The 13,947-nt window shown below is 38.2% G+C and overlaps 3 protein-coding genes and 1 non-coding gene across 4 annotated transcripts; 2 read left to right on the forward strand and 2 right to left on the reverse strand.

The window, feature by feature from the left end:
• Nucleotides 1-2,191: 2,191 nt before the first annotated feature.
• Nucleotides 2,192-2,298, reverse strand: LOC117276328 (small nucleolar RNA R71). The gene has a single exon (XR_004506586.1). It is a non-coding gene; the product is annotated as a small nucleolar RNA R71 (small nucleolar RNA).
• Nucleotides 2,299-3,453: 1,155 nt separating this feature from the next.
• On the forward strand, nt 3,454-4,128 carry LOC104094257 (uncharacterized). The gene has a single exon (XM_070194664.1). It carries the CDS (start codon nt 3,454-3,456, stop codon nt 4,126-4,128), a length of 675 nt encoding a protein of 224 aa, XP_070050765.1.
• Nucleotides 4,129-6,324: 2,196 nt separating this feature from the next.
• LOC138906141 (uncharacterized) lies at nt 6,325-7,116 on the forward strand. Its single transcript, XM_070194665.1, has one exon. It carries the CDS (start codon nt 6,325-6,327, stop codon nt 7,114-7,116), a length of 792 nt encoding a protein of 263 aa, XP_070050766.1.
• Nucleotides 7,117-11,155: 4,039 nt separating this feature from the next.
• LOC138906142 (putative F-box/LRR-repeat protein At5g02700) lies at nt 11,156-12,046 on the reverse strand. Its single transcript, XM_070194667.1, has 2 exons — nt 11,855-12,046; nt 11,156-11,764 (listed from the first exon to the last, which is right to left on the reverse strand). Exons 1-2 carry the CDS (start codon nt 12,044-12,046, stop codon nt 11,156-11,158), a joined length of 801 nt encoding a protein of 266 aa, XP_070050768.1.
• Between the last annotated feature and the right edge of the window lie 1,901 nt (nt 12,047-13,947).

A 13,947-nucleotide genomic window follows, 5' to 3' on the forward strand; every position in this document is an offset into this window, starting at 1 on the left:
GGTTGAGTGTAAATACTAAGATTCTTTGTAACCTATAGGTCACACCAGATAACTTTACCATTGCTCCAAGGCTCCCGTTCACACGATTATAAACCAAACAAAGAAACAAGAAGCAAAAGGATCTAATAGCATCACAAAGCTACAGAGCAGAATTGTGTTTACAACAGAAAGATCTTTGCCTACTGATAATATGCTAGAATTACATGTAATTGGACATGTTTTACCCCTACTTTGGTGTGTTTTTAGGTGTTTTAAATGTTGAAAGATGATCAATCGAGCTTAATTGTTGAAGTTTGTTATGTAGGAAACAAATAGTGAAGAATAGAGGTGATTTGAGCAATAATAAAGCAAAAAGGCAATTTTTGAAGAAAAGGAAAATCGGACCAGGCACTGAAGTAACTTCGAAAAACATAGGGAAAGCACAGAAAAATCTGAAAAACACAACCAGGCCCTATGCGAAGCACAGCTATAGCACAAGGGCAAATTTGCCTGCGTTTTATCTTGAGGGGCAACTTAGTCAATTGGCTTAGTGACGTAATAAAAAAGCTTTCAACCCTAATTGAAGCCACACACTTGACCTGAGAAGGCAAGAAACACCATTGTTGAAGCAAAGTTGAGCCCGAAAGATCCTCAAGTTCATTCTAGAAGACGAATCGAAGAGTTTCTCTCTACTTTTCTATCTTTATTTCTATGAATATTGGTTTGACAATGGTTTATGTATTTTTGAGTAGTGTTATGAGTAACTAAACTTTTTAATATAAGGTTTGATGGAACCTATTGGAGGATGATTCTCTACTACGTTTAATATAGATTTGCCTTTGATTTTTCTCTACTTGTTCAACTATATTTTCATTATTGTTAATTGAAGAACTCTCAATTAACTGTGCCTATTTAGTGTGTATTTTGCTCGAGAGAGAGTGCACATTTAGGTAGTTGTTGAACAACACCACTCCTAACGTAGTTGAGAGATCGATACGGAGGGTTTAAAGGCGAGATTAGAGATAATGAAGCCTTGGTGCGATCGTCATGAGCGGTAAATTAGTGCCAACTAGTGTAGTTCGAGAGAATACATCTAAAAAATTATAGTAGTTACTCGAGAGAGAGCTACGACACTTAAAGTACTCATGATTGGTAGAAAAAAAATTAGGCGAATTTATAGAAAATATAGCGGGAAAGATTCCGACAATAGGGAAAATCATAACCTTAGACTTTTCCAAATCTTGTCTACAATATTTGCCTTGTTAATTATAAATTACTGCATTTTTAATTACTTTGATCTTAGTTAGTAAACTCTCAAATTATTTTATAATATTTCTGAAGATTGATTACTTGAATTCGTGTAAAACTATAAGTTGTAATTAACACGTTATTTTCCTGTAAGATTCGACTCCGGATTTGTAAACCGGATTATATTTGCAACGACCGCTTAGTCCTTTTTATAAGGCATAGTTGGGCGTGATCAAATTTTGGCGTCGTTGCCGGAGAAATAACAATGTTACTACTTACAGCTATAAGAATTGTTAGGATTCTTAGTTTAGTCATTTTTTTCCATTTTTATTCATTACATTAAAATTTTAACGTTTGTGGTCTTGTGTGTTATAGGTGTATGCCTAGAAACTCTTCAAGAACTAGTGAATTGTTTGAAGCATTACCGAATCCTGAGAAAACTTTCAAGGCATTAAATCGTGCAAACAAGAAAGACAAACAACATCATCACCCAAGAGAACAACTTGAACCAGACATGGATGACGCTTTGGATAATCAAAACAATCGAAACAATGTGAATGACCCGAACAATCAGGGTGTGGCACCTCTTATGCCAGAAGCAGCTTTGTATGATTGGACACAACCCACCGCTGAAAATTTGGCAACTGCAATTACAGTCCCTCAAATACAAGCGGAGTCATTTCAAATCACAAACAACATGCTACATCTGCTGCAAAACAAGGGACTGTTCTCCGAGTCTTATATTGAAGATCCACAGCAGCATCTGAAAAATTTTCTGTCAATTTGTGTCATGCAAAGGAAACCGAATATGTCACCGGAAGCAATAAGACTGTTGTTGTATCCATTCTCAGTGACAGGAGAAGCCCAGACTTGGCTTAATTCGCTCCCCATAAATTCCATCACCACTTGGGAGGAATTAGTCAAGCAGTTTTTGAATAAGTTCTACCCACCCAATAAGACTGCCAAGCAAGTTGATGAGATATTAAGCTTAATGCAAAAACCAGCTGAAACATTACAAGAAATGTGGGAGAGGTTCAAAGGTATGCTAGTTAAGTGTCCACATCATGGCATTCCAGATCAGATGTTGGGACAACAGTTTTACATGGGATTGGCAAATAGCTTGAAAGTTAATATTGATGCTTCAGCAGGTGGAGCATTTTTGAGCAAGTCATTTAGAGAGTGTAAGGTCCTGCTAGATAAAATGGCTCAAAACTCAGGATGGATAACAAGAGACTCCACAATCACCCCTATAGTTCACTCAGTAGCATTGGACCCGAATAACTCCATAGCCGAGAATATGGCTACTCCGATGACACAAATGAGTATCCTCACCAAGAAGATTGATGAATCAGGCCAGAAGCAGGTACACATAGTTGACACGACTAATAGGAGATTATGTACACCATGCATTAACCAACCATACGTGTGTTCGTGGAGTGGTGAATGTAATAACCAGAACTATCAAGAGAAGATAAACTATGTGGGCAACTATGGAGGCCAGAGGCAAGGTGGTCAGAATTGGGGCAGCAAAATCAACAGTATAGACCAGCACAACAACAGTACAATAACACCAATAATTCTGGAGCTATGTGACCACAGGGTCAAGTAGTACCTTACCAAAGGCAACAGGGATACAATCAGCAAAATCAACAGCTAGCTTATTAACAGCATCAACAACAACAACTAGTGAGACAAGATGATAGAATGTCTGACATTAAAGGAATGTTGTAACAACTGATTGGGTCTAATGGAAAAATACGAGATAAGGTGGAAGCTCATGAGTCAGTGATAAAAGGCATTGATATTTAATTAGGGCAGATATCTATGGCTCTGAATAATCATCCCCAAGGGACTTTACCTGCAGATACACATGTTAATCCGAAGGAGCAAGGCCCGAATCAGCTTATGGCAGTAAGTTTGAGAAATGGTAGAGATCTAGATTTAGAGCAAAAAATTGCTTGTGAGAGCCAATCGACTGAAACACTTGTTTTGGTGCCAATTGAGGTAGATGAGTCAACGAAGCTAACAAGAGTAAGAGTGCAGCCACCTCAGGAGGAAATAAACAAGGAAAAAGAGGTTGCGGAAGAGACTGAGAAAGTGCAAGAAAAGGCATTAGAAAAAGTGCCTGAGCAGGATCTAACTCAAGCCACAGAAAAGAAGCGACCTCCAGCACCTTTCCCGTAGAGGTTGGCCAAATATCAAAAGGATGAACAGTAGAAAAAATTCATGGAAATGTTGAAGCAAATTCAGGTAAACATTCCTCTATCCAATGCTTTAAGGGAGATTCTCGGTTATGCAAAAATGATGAAGGACTTGATGTCTCGTAAGTTCGACTTTCAAGACTTGGCAACTGTCACATTGACACAGACCTGTAGTGCGGTTGTGTCAAGAACTATAGCCGAGAAGTTATCCGACCCTGGAAGCTTCACAATTCCATGCACCATAGGTAGCTATGCATTTGCCAATGCATTGTGTGATTTGGGAGCAAGTATAAATCTGATGCCATTGTCTATCTATAAAAAGTTAGGTATTAGAAAAGCAAGACCCACATCTATGTTACTGCAGCTAGCTGACCGAACGGTGAAAAGGCCATCAGGTATACTTGATGATGTACTTGTGCAAGTTGGAAAATTTGTGTTTCCAGTAGATTTTGTCATTCTGGACTGCAAGGTTGATGAGGAGATTCCCATAATTTTGGGAAGGCCATTCTTGGCCACAGGGAGAGCTCTGATTGATTGTGAAACAGGGGAGCTGAAGATGAGGCTGAACAATGAAGAAATAACACTTAATGTGCAAAAGTCTATGCGGCGACCCAGTGAGTTTGCAAATTGCTCTTTGTTAGACACGGTGGATGTAATCATGGAGGAAGATGATGAGGCACTTATGCAAAAGACCCTCTAACAGCTTGCCTTATGAACTTAGAAAAAGTAAATGGTGAGGACATGGTGGAATGGGTGTTGGCTCTTCAAGGGCAAGGGTACTGGAAAAGAGAGATCGAATTCGAGCCTTTACACTCAGAAGAAAGAAAGATACCTCCAGCCAAGCCATCGATCGAAGCACCACCACAATTGGAGCTAAAACCGCTACCATCTCACCTCAGGTATGCATTTTTGGGACCTAACTCGATTTTACATGTTATTATCTCATATGGTTTGTTAGATGTGCAGGTAGAAAAACTTTTGAATATGTTGAAAGAGTGCAAGACTGCAATTGGTTGGACCATAACAGACATTAAGGGTATCAGCCCGGCCTTCTGTATGCATAAATTTCTACTGGAATATGAGCAAAAACCTTCCAAAGAACATCAAAGAAGGCTGAACCCTAACATGGAGAAAGTTGTAAAGAAGGAAGTAATCAAGTGGTTAGATGCAGGAATTATTTTTCCCATCTCAGATAGCAACTGGGTTAGCCCAATTCAGTGTGTGCCAAAGAAAGGTGGGATGACTGTTGTGCAAAATGATAACAATGAGTTAATCTCAACAAGAATAGTCACCGAATGGCGAATTTGCATGGACTACAAAAGATTGAACAAGGCCACCCGAAAAGATCATTTTCCCTTGCCATTCATTGATAATATGCTAGATAGATTGGCAGGGAGGTCCTATTTTTGCTTCTTGGATGGATACTCGAGGTACAACCAGATATCTATTGCCCCGTAGGATAGAGTGAAAATGTCATTCACCTGTCCATATGACATTTACGCTTTTCGAAGCATGCCGATTGGTCTATGCAATGCACCCGCCACATTCCAAAGGTGCATGATGGCCATCTTCACATATATGGTAGAGGATATAATGGAGGTTTTTATGGATGATTTATCAGTGGTGGGAAATTCTTTTGATGATTGCCATAGAAATCAGAAAAGAGTGTTGCGGAGATGTATAGAGACTAATCTGGTGCTGAACTGGAAAAAATACCACTTTATGATACATGAAGGTATAGTCTTGGGAGACCTAGTACCAAGTAAGGGCATTGAGGTGGACTGCGCCAAGATTGATGTAATAGAGAAGCTTCCACCACCCACTTCCGTCAAGGCAATAAGAAGTTTCCTTGGTCACGCCGGTTTTTACAGGCAGTTCATAAAAGATTTTTTCAAGATTGCTAACCCTTTGTGTAAATTGCTTGAAAAGAATCATCCTTTTGTATTTTCTAATGACTGCAGGGTAGCTTTCGAAGGATTGAAGAAGAGGTTAGTGTCTTCACTTATCATAGTTGTACCCGACTGGGAGCAACCATTTGAGCTGATATGTGATGCAAGTGACCATGCCGTGAGAGCGGTAATTGGACAGAGAAAAGATAAAATCATGCATCCAATATACTATGTAAGTAGAACATTGAATGACGCTCAACTGAATTACACAGTGATAGAAAAAGAGATGCTAGCAGTGGTGTTCGCATTTGACAAATTTTGATCCTACTTGATAGGCTCGAAGGTAATTGTTTATACTGACCATGCTACTCTCAGGTACCTAATTGATAAAAAGGAAGCAAAGTCACGCCTGGTTTGATGGGTTCTACTGCTGCAATAGTTTGACTTGGAAATTCATGATCGAAAAGGAACAGAAAACCAAGTTGCCGATCACTTGTCCAGGCTTGAAGGAGCTGAAATGAAGGTTGAGGTGGAAGAGATCATGGAGACTTTCTCAGACGAACAACTGTTGGCCACAAGCCTTGAGGTAGTGCCATAGTATACAGACATTGCAAACTACCTGGCAAGCGGTATTGTTCCCTATGACTTATCTTCTGTGCAGAAGAAAAGGTTCTTTCGTGATTGTCGCATGTATTTCTGGGATGAACCATATTTGTTTCGGATTTGTATTGATAATATAATCCGGAGATGTATTTCCGAGATAGACCAAGATTCTATTTTGCAGGCATGTCATGCTTTGCCTTATGGAGGTCATTTCAGAGGAGTAAGGACAACTGCTAAATTTTTGGAGTCGGGCTTCTATTGGTCGACATTATTTAAAGATGCACACTTTTTGGGTAAAGAGATGTGATGAGTGTCAAAGGACGGGGAATATTTCCCGTCGACATGAGATACCTATGAACCCGATCTAAGAAGTGAAAGTATTTGATGTATGGGGAATCGAATTTATGGGACCATTTGTTAGCTCATACAACAACAAGTATATACTCGTAGCAGTGGACCATATCTCGAAATGGGTAGAAGCTGAAGCACTTTCAACAAATGATGCAAAGGGAGTTATTGATATTCCAAGAAAAAATATCTTCACTCGATTTGGAACTCCAAGAGCGATCATTAGTGATGGAGGAACTCACTTATGTAATCGAGCCTTCGCAAATTTGCTGGAAAAATATGTCGTACGCCATAAGGTTGCTACTCCGTATCACCCACAAAGAAGTGGTCAAGTTGAGGTGTCAAACAGAGAAATCAACAGTGTTTTGACCAAAACTGTAAATGCTACTCGGACTGATTGGGCGAAAAAATTGGATGATGCACTATGGGCCTACCGCACTGCATTCAAAACTCTGATTGGTATGTCATCGTACAAATTAGTATTCGGAAAGGCGTGTCACTTACCGGTAGAGCTAGAGCATAGAGCTTTTTGGGCATTAAGGCAATTAAATCTTGACATGGAGGCCACTGGTACGAGTAGAGCCACAGAGCTTCATGAACTTGATGAGTTTCGTTACTATGCTTTTGAAAGCACCAAGCTGTACAAGGAATGGATGAAGATCATACACGATAAGCACGTTCTAGATAGGAACTTCAAGCCCGGAGATCCGGTGTTGTTATACAACTCGAGATTGAGATTATTTTCGGGTAAGCTGAAATCTAGATGGTCGGGACCATTTAGAGTTGTGCAATTATTCGCAAGTGGAGCGGTAGAAATTGAGTCCGAAGGTGGAACTAACAGGTTTTAAGTGAATGGGCAAAAGTTGAAATAATACCTTGGAATGATTGAAGAAAAAGGGCAGAAAGATGTGATGTACTTGAAAGAGCCCCAATATGTGAGCGAAACGGAATCCTAAAAGCCTGCGTCGTGCTACGACGTTAAATAAAGCGCTGCATGGGAGGCAACCCACGACTTTAAGTCATTATTAGTATTTTTCTTTTTTTTTTGTTAGGGTAAATTAATTTTAGTTGGTTAGTTTGTTTGTTTTGTAGGATTAATACACAACGGCGAAGTTCGTGGAGCAAATAAGGTCACCCAAGAAAGGATTAGCTCAAAAGGTTCACGAAATGTTGTAACTGTTAAAAAAACAAATATGCGTAACAGTGTGCTAAGAGAGTATAACACAGGGATAGCACAACAAGGCAAATTTTCTTTCCCTTAACAGTGTACTAAGAGAGTATGGCACAGGGATAGCACAATACGGCAAAAATATTTTTTCCCTTAACAGTGTGCTAAGAGAATATAGCACAGGGATAGCACAACAAGGTAAAATATTTTTTCCCTTAACAGTGTGCTAAGAGAGTATAGCACAGGGATAGCACAACAAGGCAAAAAAAAAAAAAAATTCCCCTTAACAGTGTGCTAAGAGAGTACGGCACAGGGATAGCACATTACGGCAAAAATCTTTCTTCCCTAAACAGTGTGCTAAGAGAGTATAGCACAGGGATAGCACAGCAGGTGATGTAGATGTGGAGGACGTCAGTGACTCTGATGCTGGCGACTCCGACTACACTACTTAGAGGGAGTATTTCTTCACCCATGTTCTTTATTTTGATGCATTGGGGATATTGCAAATTCTTAAGTGTGGGGTGTGGGAATATCTTATGTGTAGTGTAGTTTAATTTGTTTTTTAGCATAGTAATCTCATTGGGTTTTCTTGGACTTGGTTCTTTCTCATTGAGTTTTTCTTTTGAACCAAGCATTTTTCTTTCTTCCTTCTGTTTGTAATAAATATGCATAAAAAAAATAGAGAGAACTTGAAGCAAAGAGAATTTACTCCTTGAAAAGCTGTATTTTGTGAGAGTCACCTAAGTTGTTCTTGAACCTCCTTTCTGAGCTCATGTTTGTACATTGACGGTGAAACAAAGTGACTTGTAAATCCCATGTATATTGTGTGGGGAGTTTTTGTTGTGCATTTTCGTGTATGCATGTCAGTCTAGAACTTGCCCTGCCTGTTATTTGAGGCAAAATCTTAGGAAGTTTTGATCCTTAGAGTGATAGTAGGCATTCTTTGATATAAACCATTTGTGCCTAAATTATCCTACCAAATGAATAAATATCCCCAGCGTCCTAATTTGCGCCTATTAACGTTTTCTTTGGTAACCCATGTTACAAGCCATGTCCATTTTGTATTAATCTCTCTTGTTAAACCCATCTTTCCCTTAACTACTTTAGGTTGTGTGATTGGGCAGAAGTTGTGGTTATGAGAAAGTATTATGTACTTGGAGACTCAAAGTTGCACCAAAGAATGAAAGTTAAGTCACTTGATACTCCCTTTTTGAAGATCCATTATTAAAAAAAAGGAAGATATATTTCAGAAAAGTAAGAGGGAGACAAAAGAAAATAATAAGTTGGGACTGCGGTGCTTGATCTGCGAAAAAACAAAAAAATGTGGAAAGTGTCTACAGAGAAAAGAGTGGTAAATGTAGAAGTAGTGATGCTTAAAATGTTTAGGGGAAGATTTAGTCACTATATAATCAAAAGTGTCCATACCTTACCCCAAGCCAGCATTACAAGCTTTGAAAAGTCCTACTTGACTGTAGATTGAGACTCCTACATTAGTGGATAGTGACAGAATGGGCAAGCTTATGGTACTGTATGTGTTGCATATGAAATTCCTTGATGAGTGCGAGTGTTTTGTTTTATATTCCCTAGTGCTTGTGAATTGTTACAATAGATTTATGTTTTGGGGGCATTTCTTTCTTTGTGAGGTACAATGGGATTTGTGAGGAGCTGAGTTTCGAGTTTCAATTGATGAATCTGAGCAAAAGAATGGTGTTCACTCTTGTGGTTGATATCTCTGAATAATTGCTTGACAGGGAGTTTGAATGAACTTGACTGCTTCTTTGTGATTTGTGTGTGATATCATGTGTTTGCTCGAGGACAAGCAAAAGTTTAAGTGTGGGGTGGTGATAATATGCTAGAATTGCATGTAATTGGACATGTTTTACCCCTTCTTTAGTGTGTTTTTAGGTATTTTGAATGTTGAAAGATGACCAATTGAGCTTAATTGTAGAAGTTCGTTATGTAGGAAGCAAAGAATTGAGCAATAATGAAGCAAAAAGGCAATTTTTGAAGAAAGGGAAAATTGGATCAGGCAGTGAAGTAACTTCAAAAAGCATATGGAAAACACAGAAAAATCTGGAAAACACAACCAGGCCCTGTGCGAAGCACAACTATAGCACAAGGGCAAATTTGCCTGCGTTTTATCTTGAGGGGCAACTTAGTCAATTGGCTTAGGGACGTGATAAAAAAGCTTTCAACCCTAATTCTAGCCACACACTTGACCTGAGAAGGCAAGAAACACCATTGTTGAAGCAAAGTTGCGCCTGAAAGATCCTCAAGTTCATTCAAGAAGACGAATCGAAGAGCTTCTCTCTACTTTTCTATCTTTCTTTCTATGAATATTGGTTTGACAATGGTTTGTGTATTTTTGAGTAGTGTTATGAGTAGCTAAACTCTTTAATCTAAGGTTTAATGGAACCTATTGGAGGATGATTCTCTACTACGTTTAATATAGATTTGTCTTTGATTTTTCTCTACTTGTTCAACTATATTTTCATTGTTGTTAACTGAAGAGCTCTCAATTAACTGTGCCTATTTAGTGTGTATTTTGCTCAAGAGAGAGTGCACATTTAGGTAGTTGTTAAACAACACCAGTCCTAACGTAGTTGAGAGATCGATACAGGGGGTTTAAAAGCGGGATTAGAGATAATGAAGCCTTGGTGCGATTGTCGTGAGCGGTAAATTAGTGCCAACTAGTGTAGTTCGAGAGAATACGTCTAGTAATTGTAGTAGTTACTCGAGAGAAAGCTACGACACTTAAAGTACTCACGATCGGTAGAAAAATATTTAGGCGAATTTATAGGAAACATAGCGAGGAAGATTCCGACAATACGGGAAATCATAACCTTAGACTTTTCCAAATCTTGTCTACAATATTTGCCTTGTTAATTATAAATTACTGCATTTTTAATTACTTTGATCTTAGTTAGTAAACTCTCAAATTATTTTATAATATTTCTGAAGGTTGATTACTTGAATTCGTGCAAAACTATTAGTTGTAATTAACACGCTATTTTCCTATAAGATTCGACTCCGGATTTGTAAACCGGATTATATTTGCAACGACCGCTTAGTCCTTTTTATAAAGCATAGTTGGGCGTGATCACCTACTGTACAGGATAAGAAATATTCAATGATGCTGCAGACTCAACGAGAACAATTATCTAACCTGCTGGTTCAATTCTTACAGCAGGTAACATAATTAGAAAACCTTATGAATACTAAGTATAGAGATTGTTCGTATTACAACGGCCTATCATGCATAAAAGGAATGAAATATCCCTACATATGTTGTTGTTTTTTCTTTTTGGGTTGGGGAAGTGGGAGTGGCACAGATTCAAAAGAAAATATCTGTAGAAGTAGACTTTACACGAAATAATATAAATCTGTTAAAGTTTTCCCCAGTCTAGTTAATATGCAAAGCTAAAGAACTGATTTAAAGGCTCCTTTTCTATGAGATACAATTTGGAATTTTAGGCAAACAATAGAAAAAACCAAGCAATATGTAACTTTTTCCTTAATTCATTGTTTTAAATATGGCAAATAAAAACTATCAGCTAACATTAACAAAATCAAATTGTTCTACTGCAAAAGCAGTACATGTTTTGGGTGATGAAACAAGTTTTGGCATCACCATCTAATTGTGAAACGAAAACTGGTGTACAATAGGGTCACTACAGTACTGATACTAAGGGATATGACAGAAGTATTGCAACTTTTGTTTATCCATGAGAATTGAAGAATGACTCCAATTCTTTCATGAGGCTGATTTTTCCAGTCACTTGATCAAGATACCAAACAGGCTTACACTGACCAAATATCTCTAAAGATTTGAGATTCTGACGTTCAACAATATCCAACATAGGTAAATTTTCTCGAGCACCAAAATAAGACAAGTGTTCCAGAGTTGGTGCGTGGATTTTAACATGCTGGTTTCTGTTCGTCCCAATGGAAACTGACCTAATCTTTTGAAGATTCCGCAGCTCAATCTTTGTCAACCCACCACAATGCTCGAGGGTCAAACTGATAATCAACGGACAACTAGTAAGTAAAGCCTGAAGCATCTTTTCGTCTAAACGAGCATAAGAAAGAGAAAGCTTTCTTAATGAATCCCAGTTCGCCAGACCACTAGATAGTGAAAAATGCGTCAGATCACAACCCCTCAGAACCAATTTTCTTAAAGATTTTGATGCCAAGACTTTGAAAATTGGAAAGTGGTATGAGAAGCCAGGAACTCTAAAGACGAGATCTTTTACACCATTCTGAAGAGCAACGCCAAGCCACTTATCAAACAGAAGAAGGACTTCACGAGAATCAAACTCTCTAACGCTCTGAAATACAAACTAGTCGATAGGAAATTTTCTGTCTCGATATATCTCCATAATTTTATCCACTATTCTAATGTCTTTGCGAGAATGAACTTCAAATCTCAAGTTGGCTTTAGTCATCAACCAGGCATGTAGCCATATTTTGGAGATAATCTTCATCGGGGCTGCTTCCTCAGGATTAAGGTAAGAGAGTATTTTGTGGATGAGGTAATCAGGTAATATGTCTCCTGTTGCTCTCGCTGATGTTTGGCATATTTCGATATGTGTTGATGTTACTTTACCCATGTTTTAACCGCTTCTTGATGTTATTTGATCTTTAAAATGCCCAACATGGTTTAATTATTGGTTTTATGACTAATTGAGTTGTGTGTGGTGAATTAGGGTGTTTGGAGTGCAAAAATATGAAGAAAAGGTGCTCTAGGTAGAGGAAGAGAGATTGGATGCGTCGCATCCAATCTAGAAAAAGATCAGTTCGCGCACCCTTAGCAGTGAAGTCAGCCCATAGCATCCGCCATAGCATCCGCACCTGGGCAAAGCTGAGATAGAGGACAAGGTGGATGCGTCGCATCCACCTTAGCATCAATCCCTGAAGCCGATTTGGACTAGGAATAGGAGAGCTTTGGCCCACGACTTTTGTACGCAATATATAAGCCAAAAACGCCTCCTTTAGGTTATCTAACATATTGGGAAGAGGGAAAAAGGCACGAAAAAGCTGTGGAGGCTGGAATTCATCAAGTTTCATCTTTCTCCCACCAAACTTAGTAATCTTTATGTTTCTTTGTATGATTTGTTGTTTGGCTATCATGTCTATATGGAGCTAAACTTCACGTTCTAGGGTTGTGGTTCTTTCATGACTATTGTTATTCGGATATTGATTTTGACTTCTTGATTTATCATATTAGTTTATTTATTCAATCTTGCGCTTAATTATTTAATTGCTTGATCACCAATTGAATATTATCTACGAATCTAGAATTGAACTCGAAAGTGGGAATTCTATATTGCATATAGGATTGAGTAGGGCAAGTTCTTGAACTCGGGCATCGGGGAACGGATTCGTGGTTAGGATAGACATATACCTAATTGCCTTGCTTGGTTGATTTACAGGAATTATAAATGCGTTCTTGTTGATTCTAACTCCATAGACATATAGGCGTTAGGTTAGCTTGAATAGGCGAGTAAGAACTCGACAGATTCTTATGAGCAATATTAACCCTGTCAACCAATAAGCTAGATAAATTAGTCGGTCAATTCAATTGAAGAATACAATAGGATTGTTAGATAGCCCATAACCCTAGATCGTTTTCATTACATTGATATCATAAAAATCTGCTCTTTCTCTGTTCAAAGTTCATTATTTATATTTTTTATTTAATTAGTTTAGAATAAAATATTTTTAGATTTAATTCTTGTTTAGATAATTGGGATAGTCTAATTTAGTTAATAGTTAATCATAAGTCCTCGTGGGTTCGACATCCGACTTTTAGTCACTTTATTACTTGACGACCGCGTATACTTGCGTGAGTGTGTTTGGTCGCAACAAGTTTTTGGCGCCGTTGCCGGGGACTTAGAAATTTGCTATTTTTCTAGATTAGACATTTTTTTATCTATTCATGTTTTTTTTTATTATTTTATTTTAGTTAGTATTTTTTATTTATTTTAGCATGGCATCTTGGAATAAAAATTGTTCGAATGATGGTTATTCTTATTTTGATGATCCTTGTCCATATTGTGGAGGACCCCACTGGTGGAAAAATTGTCAGAATGTTCCCAGGAGCGAGTTGTGCGCACAATCTCAATCCTTTGAGTGGAATATTTGTAATATGTGTGGTAGTCAAGATGGCCATTGGGATGGTTGTCCTAATTTTGTTCATCCTTCTCTGAGCCCTTATTATGATCTTTCTAATGATATTTCTGAGTTTGATAGGGGCAATGAAGTGCAGGATATGGAGCCTGATGCATATATTAGGGATATTCTGAGGCAAGTAGCAGAGCAACAGGATGAACTCAAAAAAGATATGAAAAGAATGAGGGCAGCAATCACAAGAATGAAGGCCAATATGGAAGAATTGAATGAAGAGAGCGAGTACCGGCAAGAGAAAATTTTTGAAAAAGAGGAGATTTTGAGCCAAACTTGGCTGGCAGAACAGGCTGAAAAGTTAGAAATATATGAAGCTCAACATGAG

Source organism: Nicotiana tomentosiformis, chromosome 2 (genome assembly GCF_000390325.3).
Source record: "Nicotiana tomentosiformis chromosome 2, ASM39032v3, whole genome shotgun sequence".
NCBI lineage: Eukaryota > Viridiplantae > Streptophyta > Magnoliopsida > Solanales > Solanaceae > Nicotiana > Nicotiana tomentosiformis.